This window comes from Nothoprocta perdicaria, unplaced genomic scaffold, assembly GCF_003342845.1.
Source record: "Nothoprocta perdicaria isolate Ctin4 unplaced genomic scaffold, notPer1 scaffold_297, whole genome shotgun sequence".
NCBI classification, from domain to species: domain Eukaryota; kingdom Metazoa; phylum Chordata; class Aves; order Tinamiformes; family Tinamidae; genus Nothoprocta; species Nothoprocta perdicaria.
This window is the reverse complement of record NW_020455529.1, coordinates 699,074-719,510: the sequence shown is the minus strand read 5'-3', so window position 1 is coordinate 719,510 and position 20,437 is coordinate 699,074. Positions and strand designations below refer to the sequence as shown.

The 20,437-nt window shown below is 42.6% G+C and overlaps 1 protein-coding gene across 1 annotated transcript in view; it reads left to right on the top strand.

The window, feature by feature from the left end:
- Window positions 1-20,437, top strand: part of MOCOS (molybdenum cofactor sulfurase) — a 177,728-nt gene that overhangs the window by 73,329 nt on the left and 83,962 nt on the right. Inside the window, exon 7 of the mRNA XM_026041857.1 lies at window positions 19,095-19,171. Within this exon, the coding sequence (XP_025897642.1) occupies window positions 19,095-19,171 (77 nt within the window). The remainder of the gene's footprint in view (window positions 1-19,094; window positions 19,172-20,437) is intronic.

The following is a 20,437-nucleotide window of genomic DNA, read 5'->3' as shown; positions in this document are numbered from 1 at the left end:
GCTTCTTGCAGCTCTTACTCTTCCTGTTGYTGGCTGTGGAGTGTTGGGTAGAGAGCAGGTTTTAGCCACAGCGGTACAAGAGGCTGTATTATATTTAATAGTGCTGTGAATTGACTGACTTTTAAGTGGATCTTGAAAAAGGCTGTGAGCTTCAAAAGACTTTAAGTAATAGGACACAATGAAGTCAATTTTAATAGCATCATAGTATCTCCAGGTGGGCTTAGGACATTCATATTTTTTTGCTTGTGCTCTTTGGAGTGTTTATGCAGGTTCTCAGAAGAGCAGAGGTGAGCCTCGCTAATGGATCTGATGTAAAACTGCAGCTCTGGGGAGGAAGATACTGCAATGAGTTCAGCTGATACACAAAACAGGAATCGAGCTTGTCTTGCTAAAAGAGAGTGGTGTCCTAAACTGTCAGCACACCAGTTTGTGCAACCTAAATATTTCCTGTAAATATTTTTATTATGGAATAAAATCTRTGAAGCTCAGTTTCTATAGTATGAGCAGATCTGCAGTCTATGTTTATATGAAATATATGTAAGAATATAGATATGGGAAGTGTAAATATGGTGTTCTCTAAAAATTGTGCTAATACCTGCAAGCTATTAGCATTGTTACCAAACCCAGCCAGTACATTTAACTTAAGAGATATGCTACATTTATGATTAACTACATAAAGTTCAGAAATTCAGTTTATTTGACAAATCAACCTTGTAGTACAACTGTATTCCAAATATGGCAAATATGAGCCCCACTTCAGTTCTCCATGTGCAAGAATATTTAAATTTACACATACTTTTCTTACACAATGAATACTGAATTAGTTCTCATTTAATATTATCTCCCCTCCTGTCTGATGAACACAAATGCTTGACAGTCAGAGCCATGAGTCAAAGATAAAGGAAGATTTCTCATCCTCGACAAGTTTATTTAAATTATAAGCTAAAGGGGGAATGTGAATCTTGAAGAGATCATTTTATACTTAAGCAGTTTTAGTAGTCAAACGAGGTCTACCTTTAGCTATTCAAATGGCTGTAGTAATGTTATAAAGTAATATGATCAGAAGAATTCTCAGCAGGCCATCTTTTGTAAGAAAACTTTTCTCATCTCTGCTGCTTTCCCACGTTAAGGATTAATAATCCTTTAATTGAATTTTTCCAAAACTTTCTTTTCTCAGCTATGCAAAGAATTTGACAAGGAAGGTCTAACCACAGTTCAATACCACGTGTGGTTCATTCAGATACCTTCTAATCCATGGTGGCATATTGAAAAGGTGTGAAAATACTTTGCAAGTCAGTCCTGTTTGCTCTTGTGGGGGTGTACCAGAGGATGGGGCAACAGCAGGATTCCCTCCCTAGGTTTATGTGCACGAGTTATGTTGTCCACCCATTTTCAGGGTGCACATGACACCTGCACTGAGGAAAGAGATGCATGCGAAAGGGAACGAGAGGTTGCCACTAGTGAGTTGCTTTTGTGCAGTTATTGGCTAAACAGTACTTGCTCCCTGGAGATGGGTATGACATTCTGCATGATGAATATTTTTTTCTCTAGCATGCAACACTTAAATTAAGAGCTCGTTAATCGTGAGAGCCTGCTGAAAGCAGAAGTCCTTAGCTAATACCCAACATGATAGAGGCTTGGGGACCCATGTCTTGTAGCATTAATTTTCTGATCTGCCTTGTGGTTCATCTTTGAGTGAGACTGTCCACAGAATACGTGTGAATGCTAATGCTTCCTTTAGCTTAGTGGCTGAGTGGTGGCTCCTGGACCTTCCCCCTTCCTTTTTTTGGAGCACTCCCTGCTTTTTCAGTGAGTTCAGGGATTCAGAATATTTCCTCTCACGCYTCTTGCGCCTGCTCGGTTTCCACTGCACACAGGACGTGTTCCTCAGTTCAAAGCTTTCCTACAAGGAAGGGCTCCAGGCCCAGCCCTGATTCCAGGCACTTCCACTAGACAGGCYGAGCACAGGCAGGATTCAAGGCCAGTCCCGGAGCCCCAGGTGCCCTGGCCCGCTGCTTCCCTGGACTGAGAAGACGCGGGAGTCGGTGTCGCCACCACCGTCCAGAAACCCAGCCAAGGCAAGGTTTGTAAGCTGGAGTCACCTTGTTTATTGACCAGCAGCTACAGCTGGGAAATCTCTCCACCTCTTTATGGAAGTTGCCTTGTAAGGGGTAGACACCAGGAAATCAGGCAGCTCTGGCTGGTTCTGCCTAGTGCTGCCTTCCGCTTCTTGTCCCCTGCTCCTTAAGCTGAAAGCCAATTCAGAAAAGGAGGTCCCTGTATCATCTGGATCAGCCAGGGAGTAGAGTTATTGCTAGGGATGAATTCAGTTCTTAAATTTAAAACAAAGCACAGTATAACTTGATTTGTACTGGCACGTATACTTATCAATTACAACAGAGACTTTGTGCCTTCATAGACCAAAGTGATTTGACATCCCATGGTGATATAATTGCTATATGCATTACAAATCTGCAGAGAAAAAAAAAAAAGGCAATGACAGTACCGTTTGTCTGATTTCCATAGGGGAAAGTATCTGCAGCATCTGTTTCTGTTTGCAGGGGAGAAAAAGAAAAATCTGACTTTTGTAACAGGCATTGCATAACATCAGGGAAAGCTGCACAGGAAAGGAAGATAATCTCCTTTGCAATGTCCTGTTCCTTAAAGGAAGGAGGAGAGAGGAAAAACTGGCTAGCATTATAATTTTAGATTTATTTTAGAATTTAGAATTAAAATTCAAAATACCTAGTGTAAGTGAACAGTGACTAGAGTAGAGATTGATTTTTAGACAGCGTCTTACACTCTAAGATGAACTTCATTCTGCAACACTGGCCAGTTAAAATTTGGTGAGACATGCTGTCAGTTGTGTTTATTTGTTTAATAAGGTGTGTGTATATATAAAAATATATAAATATATTATATCCAGATGGCCACAATTAGGTTTACAAGTTCAAATCCCTGTTGGGTCTTTTTTCGGAGTCTGGCTGGATTCAAAAGACACCATTAGCTTGTATTCTTTACAGCATTATATTTTATTATCTTTATTTCCGTTACTTTCCTGATTATAGGGAAAATACAGTCAATAAAGTGATAAAACCTTGAATTATTTTCAGCCTGGCAATTTGATTACCATTTAAAATGCGAATTTCTTTATGAGCAAAAGTTCAAAGTTTGTTTTTTCCCTTTTAGCTGTGCCTTGTGGCAGCATCCTAAGAGAATAAGACCTTGCTGGCATATATGAGAGATGCGTCAGTAATAATCCTATTTGCAGAAACCTTGCTTGGGCAGGAAACGTTGACATCCAGACTGAATAGTAGTGACAGCTTTGTGGGGTGTGGGTTTTTTTCCTTTTTATCGTAGATTACAGCTTTATGATCTTTCTTGTAAGATTATCCCAATGAAACGTTGAACTCATTATTGTATTTTCTTTCCATTGTTTTGGGGGGTTTTGTTTTACAATCTCCTGATTATACTTGACTCTTAAGAAAAGCTTTGGAGAATGCCCTGTATTTGCAGCATGAATTATAATTATGCCCGTGTGTGTAACAACTACATTACGAATATTTCCTCAGCCGTTTGATAAAGACTCAAATTAAAAAAAAATTACCAGTACAATTACAATTATGTATAATTACGCTATATTCAATTTAGTTTATTGCTAACCTCCTCCTGCTACAATGTGTTCATTGTTAAAGATTGGTATTTGAGCTGATGGTTGGGAGTAAACATGGATTTTTCTGTCCTCTATCACATATTTTGTTTAAATCAAGAGGATCCAGACTCCCTCACCAGAAAATAACGCAGCTGAGTTGAATCCTCTTCAAAGCAAGCCTCCCAGATACAGGGTGCTGTATTTTACCTGTATTTTATCTTGKTTAATTTTCATCTGTATCTATGTAGTAAGAGAAATACATGGCTGCTGTGGCTTTTGGCTGCTGCTTCCCCTCTAACCAAGAAATTGGCTAAAGACAGCAAATCCCTTTTCACATATGTGTGATTCCCGGGGGAATGCGTGTTGTCTCGGGGCTGTATTTCTCCAAGGAGAATCAGTGCGAAGGCTTGGTCCTTATTCAGCAAAGACAGGAGCTGTGAGCTAATCAGAACATATCAAAAGACGCGAGGAGGCCGTCACAGCTGAGGTGCGTATCAGCTTGCCTTTGGCTCGAGGTCTTGCAGTCTCAAGGATGGTAACTTCTCTGCCTGGTTTTGGAAGGATTCCTCGCCCCTGTATGAGAGAGGAGAGGGTTAAATGGTTTTCTCACTCAGTAGGGGCAAGGTACAATATAGTCTGCATAGAAGTATTGCTGTTTTTAACAAATTTTGTGTTATTTTCCTTACGTTGCCTTCCAGTAGTTGTTTGATATTTTAAAGGAATCCTCTGGTGCTGAAGAGTCATGTTAATTGTGCCCTGTGGAGACCTTCCCTTCCTCCCTCCCTCCCTTCCTTCCTCCTTCTCTCTCTCCTTCTCTGCCTCCCTCTCTCCCTCCCACCTCCCTCCATTTGCTTTAGGGAAATCTTGCCATATTTCAGGTACAATCCTGGTTTTAGGCAATCTTTCTGTGCAATTTTGTGTCTTATATAGAGCTAACATTGATTATTTGCAGTTAGTTCTTCATTATTAAGTCTACTAGCGTATTTTTGATACCACAGAGGAGTAATAGCCTTAGATCACAGGAAGTGCCTAGGATTCGGGAAATCTGGATCACCTTTCCTTTTGAAGGTCCGTACACCTTTTAACGGATAAGCCTTTGGGATAAGTGGCTTTGCTGCTTAAAAGCAAGTCTTGAAACTGATTTTATTTGCTAGATAAAATCAGTCTGAACTCATCTGAAAAGGGAGCCCGTAATATCTCGGGCTGGCCCCAGCTCGTTTCCCTTTGGGCTGTAGCTCCCCTTCATGAACCAGCAGGACAGAATTACCTGCCGACCGTGGGCCTTGCCAAAGGATCAGTCAGAGCTGAGCTGCGTATATTTTTGTTGTTGTTCTTAATAGTGATTTAAGAAAACTTGCAAACAAGGATAATGAATACATCRTTGCATTTAGGTCAAGATGGCTTCCTTAATGTTAATTAAAACATTGCTTTGTGGATTTTAGAAAYTCAAAATCATAGCTACAGTCTTTTGGGGGACAAAGCTGCAAGCAAAGGCACCGGGGCAGCTGCTGACACCAAAGGAAGGTGTCAGATCTAAGGGACAAGGAATGGGCTTGCAGGCACCCATATTCCACAGGGACTTCCCRCAGCAGGAGCTTCACACTAGTTTGTTTTGGTGCTCCAGATTTATTTTGGATCTCTGTAGGTTGAAACCCCCTTAAGCAGCGCCCGTCTGTGCCAGCATCTTTGCTGTGGACAGAAGGAAAAGTGCTTTGAGCTCCTGCACAGGCCCGTTTGSGGGGTTAAAACTACCTGCCAGGGAGCCACAGCTCCAAGTTTTGATCAGAGGCCTGATAAATTCGTCTATGGAGGCAGGCACTGCTAGCAGAGATGTCCTTAGAATAAYTCAAAAGCACTATGGGCCGCCTATACGTTAGTATCTCCGGGCTGGGACCCGCTTGCTTCTTGAGCCAGGCTTTGCCACGTGCCTCAGTGAAATTTTCAGTCTGTTCAAGCACTTGGATTTGTTGCAATGTGTTGGTGGTGAAAAGTATTAGAAAAAAAATGGTTCTTTTTTTGCATAACTTAAAATTTTCCAAGCTTTTTTTGTGGTGATGGATGTGCCAATATGGGATGTTGTACCTCTTGAAAATGTTCCGCCTGCCTCTCTAATGTATTCTGTTTTTCTCAAAGGAGCCTTTGAAATGGCCCCAATGAGTTTGAGCATCAGAATTTTAATAGATGGTATGATAGCTAGTTGAACAAAAACATTATTCAAGTTCTGTTAAATGTGTTATCTGTAGAGCCGAAATCCAATAACAAATGTAGGTTTAAAAACTTTAATAAATGCAAAACTGCATTAGGTAAAACACTCTCGACAGTGTATTATCAATTATAGCCTTTCTCCAGGAAAACAAACAGCATTGAACACAAARTAACCTAAAAAGAGCTAGTTTGCTAAACTAAAATAGTACCCTGGAATCTAGAGAGTAGGTTTGTTATGAAAACTCAAACTCATAATAGGTCATAACTGAATAGGTCATAACTGAAAGGAGAGCAAATAATCTTTTTGTTTAGTTTTAGGCATAGCAGCTAGATGTTAATAAGATTTATTTACAGATTGGTACCAAAGTACAGGTGTCTCAGAGCTGTTTCTGTGTGTCAGGTGAGCCCTAAGTTGTGTTAATGTTTGGGTTGTTTTCAGAAGAGCTGTGGAGAGCKCTGCTTTTTAATGAGAGGATGGAGCTGAGTCCCCAAAGTACACTTGAGTTTAGGAGGATGAAGCTTCAGTGCGTTAATAAACCGTAATTGGCATATAATGTGTGCACAGCCTGCTATGGCTTAGTGGGAATGTAAAGCAAAACCAGCGAGAATGGTTGCATAATTTTAGCTTTAAATAGAAACTTCAAGCACGTCACAACTTGAAACAAAACAACAACCCAAAGAGTTTTTAAAATAGCTGTACAGTTTCAATYGTCTAGACGGTGCCATCTTGAATAGATTAGCCTTTATGTTAAAACTTACTAGTTTTACCTCTTGTAACGACAAAAATAAGGGCGCTAATCAGTGTTGCTTTCSCCCGTGCCTCACGCGTTGGTTACAGAGCTTTGGGGCAGACCAGTTCGGGGTGTTTAGTGTCATGGGCAKCACGTGCAAACCGCTCCCTTCCCGTTGGGATCCACAGGCTGCCGGCAGAAGCTCCGGGCAAGCGGAGCTCTTTGGGACACGGCGGCGCCTGCAGCACCGAGAGAGGCCCAAGGCCGGCAGCCGAGTCCTGGGCACACGAGAGAAAACTCCACGGGGCCTCCAGAGGGCAAGAGGTTCTTAAGAGCRACTTCTGGAGTGAAAAGAAAATGGATTTGGGGGGTACAGAAAGACAAAAGGCAAACCTGGGCTTTGCAGCACAGACCTGTCCTGAAATACCTGGAGTTTCTGTAGCCCCCTGCCCCAAGTAACTGCATTTTTCTTTTTTTCAAGATCTTATCTGTCAACATTTTGTGTGTGTGTGTGTGTATATACAAATTGAAAACCAAGATATTTCTTTAGGATTTATATCAGAAAGAACAAAGACTTTTTTCTTTTTCCCTTATATGGTTAAGCTGCCTATTAATGTCAGGTTTTAATTTTATCCTTTGGATTCCTCATTAGCTTTGTGACATGTCTCGATTATTTAATTATTATACTTCAGCTCATAGATGACATACGATTTAAGAGCTTTTGCTGGGCGCCAGCAACTTGTCGCTACATTTTGCCTGAAGCCACTTTTGTATAAAATAATCTTCCCATAGTTAACATTCCGGATATTCCGCAGCGCATCTTAAGAAGACTTAAATGCTAAATAACTGTCACATAGCAAGTCTTAGCATTATTGCACTAAATTACATCGCAAGCAGTGTGATAAACAACATCATAATACTTTGACACATTCATCATTAATTATAACTGAAATCTAATCTCAACTGGGATTTTTTTCCATAATTGTAGCCGGTAAGGCAAATGTTTACATATATGGGAAGAGAGGGTGAGAAAAGGCTTGAAAGGCGTAGCTGATGTATCAAAATCCTGAACAACCTGACAAGTCCTATTAGCGCTTTTTTGCATATATTAAGAGATTATCTGAAATACATTTGGAATTTGTTATGTGAATCATTGTTTCGAAGGCAAAACTTTTCAGTGACCTACTGGATATATCTTTTTAAGGTGGCATTTGAGACTTCTGTATAAATCACAGATTTCTCTCTCTGACACAGAAGACTAGGACTGAACAAAATTTCAAATGATGAGTTCCTCATTGTACCAAAATTTGTGATGGCTTGCGTTTTATGCATTGTATTTCATATATTAATAGTATATGTACTACCTGTATTTTCATCATCACCCTGTGATACAACATTGTGGTACCCTCCTGGGTAAGTGGGGACCTCTGGAACATCAGCCGTTGTGAATTTTCTTTCTGTGTTGTTTGCCAGGGCTGGGCCTCTGCTGTAGAGCATCAAGGAGGCTCTCAAGGCCCATTGCACCTTCCTGCCTGTGCCGACCTCTTTCTGCCCCACTTGGGCTCTGCAGCAGACAGTGGGTCAACAGGGACACTGCCACATTTGCAGCGAGCTCAGGTGGCTGTTGTATGGAATATTTCTTTTAATACCACACGTCTTTGCTGCCTGTTTCTTCACAGACCTTGCTCGTTTGGCTACATGTCCCTGAAATATCAATGTGCTATATCTGAAACATCAAAGTGGTGGAAAAGCAAGTGCTAGGATTTCAGCCCTTGTTGGTCTTAAGTTAGTAAATCAACTGAGAAAAACTCTTCTCAGGTGGACCTGTTTTTCTGGAGTGGGGGCTGCAATTCTTTCTTGTTCTTGCGATCTTTTATGTTGACATTTTGTCTTAGACTTACCATTGTGGTCTCAGTACTATTGCTAAAACTCAGCCAACAAGGAGAATTACAAGCTCCTTGAGAGCTGAAGCCTCAAAATGCTTTTAATGATGAGAGAAAATTGATGACTGTGTGGTGGTACATRTTGAGGTTTCCAGATGAGCATTCTGCCTTACCATTTCACTGTACAATTTTCCTTCTTGACAGTTCTTTTATGTCAGTTGTGTTTAAAGCAGAGAGAGTTTCTGTGCCTTTAGATAAACACTCATGGGGATGGATATTTTCATTTGGATTTTGTTAGCATCATTTCATAAAATCATACATCTRTCAAAATCACCCTTTACCTCCATGACAATTAATCTATATAAAGTTATCTTTTTTGTTCCCCCCGCTGCCGCCAGAGACCCTCATTAGTGAGAGCAGTTGGAATGAGTCAATAAATCCTCCAGGCGGAGGGTGCCTGCAGAATGGGAGCAGAGAAGCTGTTGGTGCCTTTCCCTTGCTCTCCTCTCCGTGGTCGCGGGGCTCTCGACACGGGTGCTGTTGCGCGTTGGTGCCTGGSGGGCAGCGACACCTAAGTGGGAGCCAGCCCAGAGTGCCTCCCGCAGAGGATGGTGACCAGAAGGGATGAACTTTTCTGCTGATAGAATCACAGAATCCTTAAGGTTGGAAGGGAACTTTAGAGGTCATCTAGTCCAATGCCCCCGCACTTGCAGAGTCACCCAGAGCACGTGRCACRGGGCTGCGTCCAAGCAGGTTTTGAAGATCTCCAAAGAAGGAGACTCCACAACYTCTCTGGGCAGCCTGTKCCAGGGCTCTGTCACCCTCACTGTYAAGAAATGTTTCCTYAAGTTCCTGTGGAACTTTTGGTGCCTCAGCTTGTGGCCGTTTCCTCTAGTCCTRTCGCTGGCCACCACTGAAAAGAGGCCGCCCCCTCYTCCTCACTGCCTCCCTTGAGGTRTYTATAGACACTGATCAGGTCCCCCCTCAGCCTCCTCTTCTYCAGGCTGAACAGGCCCAGCTCCCTCAGCCTTTGCTCAYAGGGCAGATGTTCCAGGCCCCTGATCATCCYSGTAGCCCTGCGCTGGACTCTCTCCAGCAGCTCCACATCCCTCTTGTCCTGRGGAGCCCAGAACTGGACACAGTCTCCAGATGTGGCCTCACCAGGGCTGTGTATAGGGRAATGATCACCTCCCTCGACCCACTGGAGATGCTCCTCYTAATGCACCCCAGGATCCCATTCTGAACTTAGGTACTTCTGCCCTGAGGTAATTTCAGTTACACAAAGTGAGAGAAGCTGCTTTGGGGGCTTTAACATTTATTGGATTCTTATGAGGGGCAAGTAGTTTTGGTGCCAYGTAATCGACCTCTTTGCAATCAGAGGCATCTGCAGTGTGTAATCCCCTTCTCTAAACTGAGCCCATGTATCAAATTAGGAGGAGRCCTCCTGTTTTGGTTTGGAGGGAAGGGGCATATGTTGTTTCTGTTTTGTTCCTGCTGCTCCTTTTGGAAAGCTTTTTCTGTGATCATGTAAGCTCATGGACACCAGCTTCTGATTTGCAGTCTGAATTATCTTGTGGTCAGTTATATCCAGCTCTGTGGTTCTTGCCCTGCGGCTAAACAAGYCTTTTTCCTTCCTCATAATTACCTTCCTCCTCCGTTTCTAGAAATACCAACTGCAATCCTGCTTAGCTTTGAGTTCCCATACTAAATGAGCCTTCCTTTTCTCTAATCATCACCTAGAGTATTCTGCAGAAAGTCTTATCAGACCTTCATTAATGGTGTTAATATTTTTCCATCTGGAAATACAAGGATTCATAAGGTCAGCTAGTAAATCTGCTGCTGTAGCTGACAATCCTCCACTTCATGGCAGAAGCTAATTTGAGCAGTGCCTTAGTGCATAACAGGGTTTATTCCACTTACTGCACAAAGTCTCAACCTACTCTAGTATCCCCTTACCCACTCATAGTTTCTTCATGTGGTTAATGTTTTGCTGAAGTCTCTATAATTTCAGTTCTTCTGTATTTGCAATGCCTAGAAAAATAAAGCCCTCTTGCAGAGGGCACTTTGTGGGGCGTTGCACCCACTTGTGTTTCCTCATTTAATCGTCCTTTTGCTCCTGAAGTGTTTTCAAGGCTGGCGCTGTGCTGAGGCCGCACTGACRGATGTGTTGTTGCCCGGCTCTCTGTTCCCTTTCCTTCAGCAGAAATATTGTGTTTTCTGCTTCCCACTCCTGATTTAACAAATTTGTTTACCGGCCGGTGTTATTGGACTTGGGAGATTTTTGTTCCAATTTCTTACTATTCTGGGATGCTGTTTATCTGACTTCCAGTGCTCAAATGCATTAAAACCTTTGAAGTTACTTTCCGCACCGGTTGCAATAACTTCAGTTTTCACATACTCTGCACACTTTCAGCCATGAATCACCTCCTCCTGACCTACCCTTTTCATCAGACTCATTGTTAAAAAAAGAAGCATTTGTTTAGGTTTTAGGCCCCTTTTTCCACTCCCCCCTCTTAGTTCAATGAATAACAACTGTTCTCCTTTTTCTAATTTTTTATATTCCTTAGTTCAACATATATGATTTCATTTCATTACAGATTCATTGTATGTATTATGTATAATTTTATTTTCCTTTTGATTTTTATATAAAGAAGAGCTTTGCTGTTCAGTTTAATTTGCTATGATAGGGTCTAACAGAGCTAGGCCCACAGTTAGGGTCAACCATTCTCTCTGTAGACAGTCTCTGGGGAAGCTTTCTCTAAAAGCTTAATTTCTCTATTTTTTGGTTTTTGTTTTCAAAAAAAAAAAAACAAAAAAAGACCTTCTTGGGGTCTCCATCCCTTCCTGCTGTGGAAGGAGAGAGGCAATTGCATGGAAAGGGCTCTCGGCTTTCCAGGCCAGCTGCAGATCTCTTGAAAGATTGAGAAACTGGAAGCCCTTGCTCATTCAGCATCACTGTTTGGAGTCGAAGCTGTGGGAAGTTTGGTGAGTGGCAAATTCCAACCCCAGCCTGGCACGCAGGTCAGACGAGGYCCTCAGGGAAGCAGCTGGAGCTGCKGCCGGAGCGGCGCTCTGGAGCGAGGTGTCAGGGGAGGGCCCTGCGCTGCGCTGCTCGGAGGCCCCGACAGGAAAGGCCGCGCTGCGGGTTTTGGGGAGGCAAACTCAGTCCTGGCTCCGTGTGGTGCATCTCGCTGCCTCAATCGTTCCCATAGGCCAAGAGCGGGTCCGGCAGGGTGTGTTTGTCCTCAAGGAAGTCTGTCCCCTGCACCTCCTGTGCCAGGCAGGTCCCTTGGAACGCCTCCGTGGCCGAGGTATGCCTTATATTTGGTGTTTTCCCTAAAACTTYGGCAGTTTTACTGTTATCACTGAGGTCTCAATGCACAAACTAGCTTATCAGACCCCATTCTGAAGCCAAGCAGTGTTATATTAATTTAATAATGCCAGGCCCCTTAAGCTGCCAACTTTTCTGGATACGTAAGGTGCTGTTTGGTTCTATATCATCCATTAAACTTAATGTAGCTGCGTAGCCCTTAGGCATTACTGGTTCTTACAGTTTGCATAAGTCACCAAATACAGACATTTCCATATGTGCACATCCACATCAGAAGGAGGAGACAGCAACAACCACTGTTAACGTTATCCTTGCTGACAACTGGTGAAATAGCACATGCAAGAAAGCTGCTGAATATGGCATACACATTCCTGTTTGCAGAAAGAAAATCACTTCTTTCCCACACTTTATCTTAAGACTGAGTCAGTGATGATGGAAGGACATTTAAGATGTGCAGTTTCCCATGAAAACAGCTGCTGTGCTGACATGAGGTTTAGGATCCAGCTGGTCTGTGCTGCCTTCAGAGCTTCTCTGGTCTGCAGCAGCAGAGCTGCGCTTGACGGCTCGATACRGTGCTTACCCAGGACCTGGCACCTGCAGAGATTCAGTAGTCTCAAGCCACAGTGAAGTCAGAATTTGCAGGATATCCAGTTTATCATATCAATTAGAAGAAATAAAAGTTGATAGAATATGAAGAAGCCTCCATTTCTTCCTTAACTAATCTCTCTTCCAGTAAAAACAGTCATTTCTGTTGAGAAATCTTACTTCTTCCTCTGTACCTATACCYTACTGATGGTAAAGATATTTCTTAATTTAATTTCTTAAGGTATTTCTTCTTTCCATTTCTTAGGTTAAATTTGAGATTGCTGTGAAGGAACAGCAGATGGTTCAATAGTGAAGATCTGTTTTCCTAAGTCACTATGTTTGCAACACTGAGTGGCTTGTGCTAACGTTGGGTATGCAGCCCTCCTGAAAACAAGGTCCCAAAAGAGTTTTTAAACTATTTATTAGAGAATGAAGCCTCCTGGATGAGATCAGACAACCTTCTTCACTCCCAAACAGAAGCTGAAGTGCTCAGAAGCATTGCTGGGTTCMCTTTTGGCTGTGGTAGAAATAAGGGCTGTGCCTTACAGTACCCCCTGATTTGGGACATAACTGAGCCCACACACTGGAACAAGCTCATAGTAATTTTTCTGTATTATCTAAGAATAAGTTACTACTAATATTATCCCAGGGCATTGATCTGGATCTGCGTCACTGTCACACATGATTAAACAAGTTTTTTTTKTGTGTGTGAATTTTAAGAATAAATTTGTGCTCAAGCTGAGGTATTTTGCCTGCCTAATGTTAAATTGATTTACCTTTACAGTTCATTAGGAAGTTATGCTTTATCCTCAGGTGCACCTGCTTAAGAATGAAAGATTGGATCTCAGTCTTTGCAAGGAAGTAAACAAATCTGTTTGTGCTCAATATGGACAAATGATTACAGCCGGTCAGATTATCACCTCTGAAAAATTAATCTCCAGCTTGCCTTTCATCCTTTCTTTTCTCCTAGGGAGAAAATCAAAGAAAGGGCTTTGAGTTTTTATTAATGATTCATTACTCGTAATTGATCAGTGAGCAGTTTATGCAAAAGCACTTTGCAGACTGCTCGCTGGCGCTGCTGCRTGTCCTTACACCTGGGTGTTGCTTTCCCAGGAGAAGTAGGAGCGTGAGCATTTGGATTATTGGTATTTAGGCGTGGGAGAATAATGCATATCAAATTTCAATACTGAGGTATAGAAATCATTTATAATGCTCCTGCTCGCACTGAATTGTGCCTTAATGGCATTCTTGTTGACACGGATAAGTTACTGGTTAGGATGAATGAGTAAATTGAAAGCCAGCCAGCTGATCCTTGGARGTGTTTTTCTCTGCGGCCAGTTACCCAGCAAGTCTGGTGTTCCCGAGGACTTATTTTAATGTTTAATATGGCTTAAAGAAAGATCCCTTTGTACAAGACGATTTTGAAGAGAAAGTTTGTTTCTTCTTCTATCCTGCTCTCTCTCCCTCTCTCTATATAAAACCACCCCAAACATATTGTCTGCTTTGTGAAGTTGGGAGGGAGCCTATAATTGRTGGCAAACATTGTACAAGGATTTTGTGACTAATGGCTGTTGTGGTGGGGGGAAAGCAATGAGTAATTTTTAAACTTCTGTGAATGTGGAGAGTCCACATAGGAATTGCGGGACAGGGGATATGTTATCCCCGAGATGCGACTACTCCATGGGGCATGATTTAAATGCTGATGAGTAGAGCCCCTGCTTAAATAATATATTTTTAAAACTACACTATAAATCATCAACTGTAAAAATGGTATTAGTGGGAGACATCTAGTTTTATTAAAAGTTTGCATCTAGATGAGACTAATTATGATGCATAACTGTCAGAAGTGTAGTTTTTATTCACAGATAGAGCTCTGAGGAACTGATAACCTATAAAGTCAGAATGCCATTTAGATGGATTTGAGTAACTGAATGCAAGGCCCTTAGTATTTTTGCATAAAAGGGATGATATTTTTCTAGGTATAGGTGGTGAGCAGAGTTACCACTTGGACATTCATTGAATAGCACTTAAGGGAGAAACAGCGATGTTTGAGAAATAAAAAATGGATTGATTTATTCTTTCAATTTTCTGCTTCACGAGTGGCAGTTGTCTGGGCAGTGGCACTCTGGTTTAATCGTGTAAGAAGCAGTCGTTGCTCACAAACATGTAATGTGCCTCTAAGAGCGGCAAAAATGAGCTGCTGAGGTGGTGGGAGCAGGTGTCTTACTCGGAAATCCAGGATTTATTACTGCCCGTTGAGTGTTTACGTTGCAGGCTTGCTGGAGCCCACTCCTGTGCAGACAGTTATCCAGAAGCTGGATCGCTCCAGAAGCCTGGTTTAATGACAGCGTCCATGTCCGTTACACCCAGCTGTCTCCTTGTTTCACTTGCTTCAGTGGCATCCACTGTGCGCTACAAGGTTGTTCTCTCTGGAGGGAGGGTACACCTGAGGTGAGTGGTCCAAGAACCAGACCCTCTTCCAAAGATGTGACCAGGAGAAGATCAAAAGGCCAACGGATCGACACTTGGTCCTGCTCTGATCATACAACTTGGACATTGCTGCTGACAGTACACTGGGTTTCAACGCACAGAGTTCAGGAAGTGTCTATATGGACAGCGAGCAAGGTGTCAGAAACAAATGTGTTGTCTGTGGACAGACTGGAGCATGTCTCGTACAAGGAGAGACTGAGTTGGGCCTCTTTTCACTGGAGAAGGTTTAGAGGGGATCTGATCAATATGTATAAGTACATGAAGGGGGAAGGTAGGGAGGAAGGGGCCAAGCTCTTCTCAGTGGTGGCCAGTGACAGGACAAGGGGCAATGGGTGTAAGTTGCAACCCAGGCAGCTCCATYTCCATGTGAGGARGAACTTCTTTCCTGTGAGGGTGCCRGAGCCCTGGCACAGGCTGCCCAGGGAGGCTGTGGAGTCTCCTTATCTGGAGATCTTCCCAACCCACCTGGATGCCGCCCTGTGCCCCGTGCTCTGGGTGTCCCTGCTGGAGCAGGRGKTTGGACTAGGTGATCTCTAGAGGTCCGTTCCAACCTCAGCCATTCTGGGATTCTCTGATTCTGAGACAAAGCAGATCAAGGGGGTCACATCTTCTGGAGACCCCCAAACACACCAGAAAGTTGCTTCCTATCTTTGGCTCAATGGAAGCTGATGAATGTGCTGAAGAGCAGAATGGGACCCTATAGGTTTAATACATCAGTAATGATGTGTTGTAAGTTAGAGAAAAGCAAAACAAATATAGCTCCTTTTGCAAATGTTGGGGTTTGATGTGGGAAAGCAGTGAGACCAATTAAGTTCCCTTCCCCTGCTGATATYGGAGATGGCAATTACTAACCTAAGAACATGCATGGGACTGAAACCCTTAGTGCTGTTGTAATTCCAGCAAGTGTCAATTTAGAGTAAACAGTGGAATTTCTATAAAATGTAAAAATGACATTTACCAAGACAACTGTATTTCATATGAAGGTGATGCAGAGTATCTCTAAAAGGTGAAGAATAGCATCTGAGTGAATCACTTTTAAATGTATATGAGGAACGTCTCTGTATTGTACTTTTTAATTGGAGGAACATAAATGAATTGAAAAGATGAAAGGAACTTGTGTAACATCTCACTTCAAAGGGCAGCTCTACTCTGGAGGAGGGGTTAAAAAAAAAAAGAGAAGAAAAGCAGCTTATTTGAGAAATCTACTTTCTSTGTGGATTCAGTTTCTCTTTTACCTGCTTTAGAAACAAGGGATGGCTTCTGTTTATTTGCCCTAAATGGAGGAGGTGCACTGMTGTAAAGGAGGGAAATCTGGCTCGCCATCAAGTTCCTTTCTGCTTTARCTGAGCTTTGCACCAACTCATTGCAATGCTGTCAGAGAGGCTGGGTTAGATTTGTCCTCGTGCATTGGCGATGGGATTCCAGCCTGCTYCTAGAAGCAGAGGTCTTGTGTGATTTAGAAAACTTGTCTTCATAACGTGATGACTTAGGTAGGTGCCTTTTTTTTTTTTTTTTTTTTTTTWWTGCCATGARCTGTTGAATCCATTAGACAGATAGCAGGTTGATGTGAAATGCTTTCTTCAGCTTTTCTAAACCCAATTAGCCAAGGAATTGAGCTCATCCCAGCCTTGATTAAGCAGGATTAATTATAATAAGAACCAGAAAAGAGAAGCTTGTTGTTTCTTGGGTTGGTCCTCTGCAGTAATATAGTTCCTGTGGCTCCTTTGTACATGGTCAGCTAAAGGAGACTCATTTCTACTTCAGGAAATGGCTGCTAGACCAGCGTTCAGGTGAACTTCATCCTAAACTCATTATGGTAGCACTGAAGCTGCCACTGAGTGGGGAAACAACCCATTTGAAGCATCAGTTACATCAAACATAAAACTCACTGTTGAAGTCATTTTTTTTTTTTTTAATGCAAGGAGTGTGTTTGCGCTTATTCCTAAAATGTGGGTAAATATTCTGAGAGGAAGCTCCCCATGTCCCAGAGGGGAATAGCTACCCCTCACAGCAYCATGATGTGCCTTGGCACCAAGTAAAATAGCCACAGCGGTATAGGGTTCATTTGCTAAATACCCGAATTTCTAGATGACTCCTGGACACTTCTCCAGGGATAAAGGAAGCTCAGTGGCTTAGCTTGAAAAGCAGCCCGTACAGGGGAGATTACAGCTTCACCTGAAATTGCACAGAAAGGTGGTGGGTAAGGCTGGAGAATGGAGTCAAGTGCCCTGGCCCAAGCGTCAACCCCACAGCCTGGGGATTATGGCCTGTTGGCAGGGCCTTTATCAGGCCCTTGGCAAACTAGGGGATCTGCAAAGGGAGCTGGTGCCTCCAGGCAGCCCTCATGCTGGAGAGGAGCCCTGCAAAGGTCCGTATCTAAACCACAAAAGGAGGCTTGTCCGTATCTTTGTTTGCCGGCACTCAAGTTGGAGCAAGGGGTTTTGTCATCATTCAGGGTTGGTGTTACGGCTTCCCGTTGTTGTAATGGAGCGGGCAGCAGAGGCACTGCTATGATCAGAAGGAATGAATAATGCCGGCGTGACGGAGCGATGCAGTGCGTGTGCTGCCGCGTCGACAGAGCGTAACGTCTGACCCAAAAAAACCCACAGCTGTATTTGCTTTCTGTCTTTTTTTTTTTCTGAAAAAGAAGAAATTACTAAGCTCTGGACTGTTTCAGTGAAAGCCTTGCAGAACTTAACAGCCTGGTTGTCTTCTGTTGCTTAGCCATGGACATACTGCAGTTGTCCGTTTAGTTAATAATCACAGCTAATGAACAGAAATCCAATTCTAATTTCCCCTTTTACTGTAAGTCAGGCTCTACCTTTGGGATCTTGGCCACCACCTTTGTTCCTCTTGTGAGTGCTCTTCTCTCCTGAGGTTGATAAGGTTGTGCAGGGTTGTGCAGTCTCCTTGATGGGCTCCACGCCAGCGGCTYTGGGCTTTGCTTCCCAGTGTTTCATTTGCTTTCCTAGCCACCGCCGGGACAGGACTGGGATAGATCAACTCCCCCTCACGACCCCTTTCTGCAGTGTCTCCTCGGCAGCCGTGTGGGATCTCTCTGACATTTCCTGCAGCCTGTGCAAATCTTTGGTGCTTTTCTACATTTGATTTCCAAAGCACCCATCCCAGTATTCCTGAATGTTTGAGTTCACTATTTCTCCCTGATGTGCTCATCCAGAAGTTTGCGTTGCCATTTCATGTCACGCGAAACTATTCCTAGTATTAGTTGTTTCTCAAATCCCTAGCAGCCGTTTTAAATTTCATCACTGGAAACCAGTGACGTTTCTTTTCTGAGATTCAAGGTAAATGGCCTTGGCCATTAATTATTATTAGACAAGTAGACAAGAGGCAGAAATTCCTGAGGACTATGCAAACCTAAATAATTATTGTGGACTGCTCTTCCTTGTAGCAGTCCACTGCTTTTGCCTTCCCCATTGGTTTGTAGCAATTTACTGCCTCTATTTGTCTTGTTTTGTCTAAGTTGAATATATAATTGTATATACAGCACTTTTAYGTTATTCTTTTATGTGGACAGACTGAATATTTTGGACAAGTTTTATATTGTCTTCAGCTGACTCCCTATCAGTGTCACTTGTTTGTCTTTTAAAAAAAAATTAGTTGATGACTGTAGGAAAAATGAAATAGGAGAAAAGTGGGACACGTTTCTTCTGTCCTGGAATAGCTGTACGGTTATATGTCAGTTATTTCCAGCAGGACACTCGTTACTGGTCACCCTCTTTACTGCAGCTAAGGAAGGTCCTCCTKTTGTCTGGCTTGGCTCTAGTGGCCATCATCACTGTGGAGTGGGGCAAGCACCAAGTATCCACCTTTCTCCTCACTCTTTCTGACATCTTCTCACATGGGCAGCAGGTTACTTGGGACCTTAGGACACCCTGGCCCCAAGACAGAACTGTTACCCGTTACTCTTACCCATTATTCTTTTGCACTTGAAAACCCACAAAGAGCCTCTGAGGGGAAAAATGTAGCTTCCTCTTTGCAAACTACTATTCATGTGAATATTTAGCTTTGAAGTATTTATTTTTACCTCAGAGGATACTACAAGAATGAGAACTGGATCCCTAAGGTAAGAATTGCTGCTCTGCAAGTTAGTTTCACTGAATTTTAAAACACTAGCTCTAAAAATAGGGGTGTTTTTTATTTTGTCTGTACTGCAGCTGCATGATTTGTTTACTGTGCTCATTTGTTCCGTTCTGCAGGTTTGAAGATGGCACAGTCTCTTTTCTTGATATCATTGCTCTGAAACATGGATTTGATGTTCTGGAAAGGCTCACAGGTCAGTTAATATAACTCTAATATTCAAGAATGATGTTCCAGATTTATAGCCAAGGCACAAGACMCATTTATACTCTTATTTTCTATGGCTATAGCTGAATTTTCCATCCCAGATATGCTGTCCGTGTTCACCAGAGTGAAGATCTCAGTGTAACTGGTTTACTCAAGTCTTTTATATTGGATTATTCTAAGCTGCTTTTGAAAAATAAAAATCCTGCCTGTTCTCCCCAAGCATGCATGTAAGGCTTGCATATGCCAACCACTTATAGTTTGTTTCACATTCACAAAGATGCAGTAGGAGACTAATAGCAGTAAGTAGCTGAGCTACATCCCATTGAGGCTTGAAGCAGTAAGAGTTCCTGCTGTGCATGAGGACCTCCTTGACCTCCTGCAGGAAAGCTATTTTTTATGCACAGATATAGAGAGGAACCATGCAAAGGGGTTTAGAGTACACCCAAAAGCTTTCGGCTAAGAAGGAAATATAGTCCACTCTGTAGGCAAAGTTTCCAGACAGTGACTTTCCTCAGTAATTTATATATGCCAGTATTTTGACATCTCGTAGTGGAAAGCAGCGTTATGGGTTGCCTCTTTTCTCTGTACGACAAATGTAAATTTCATGAAAATTCCCATCTTGCTCCCTGAGAGAAGTGCATGATTATGACAATACAGTAAAATTCCAGCCTGTCGGAGGTACCCAGCAAAAGGATGAGAGGCAGCACTTGCAAGTTGCTACGGGAGAAATTCTGATTCCTTAATAAAAAATGCTTAATATTTAAAGAAATAAAGAAACATTCCACATAAATTCAGGCTGACAAATCCCTGAGCCATTTGTTCTAGCACCCAAGTAGCTCTGCTTTGAGCAGGAATTTGGCCTAGATGACCTTCAAGGGTCCAAACCTAAAATGGTCCACGATTTTCTAACTACAGTCAGTATCTAGGTGTGTTCAAAATATCTGTCTCTGAGATTCATAAAGTGACTACCTTCCTTGACGYGATTTGTAACTAGTCGTAGGCATAAATTTCTGTTCTATTTTGATTTTTTCTGTAGATGTTTACATGAGCCAAACATCTTCATATTTATATGACAGTTACTTTATAATGTCAGTTGGCTTCACCGTTGCAGCTTGCCTAAACCAGTTGTGTTTGGGAAAAATCCTGCTTGTTCATTGAGAGACGTCAGCTACAACAAAATGATGAGTCCTGTCTTGCACCAGCAAAAGCAATTTCTGCCCTCTGCTCTTGTGTCCTAGGAGGGAGTAGAGCACAA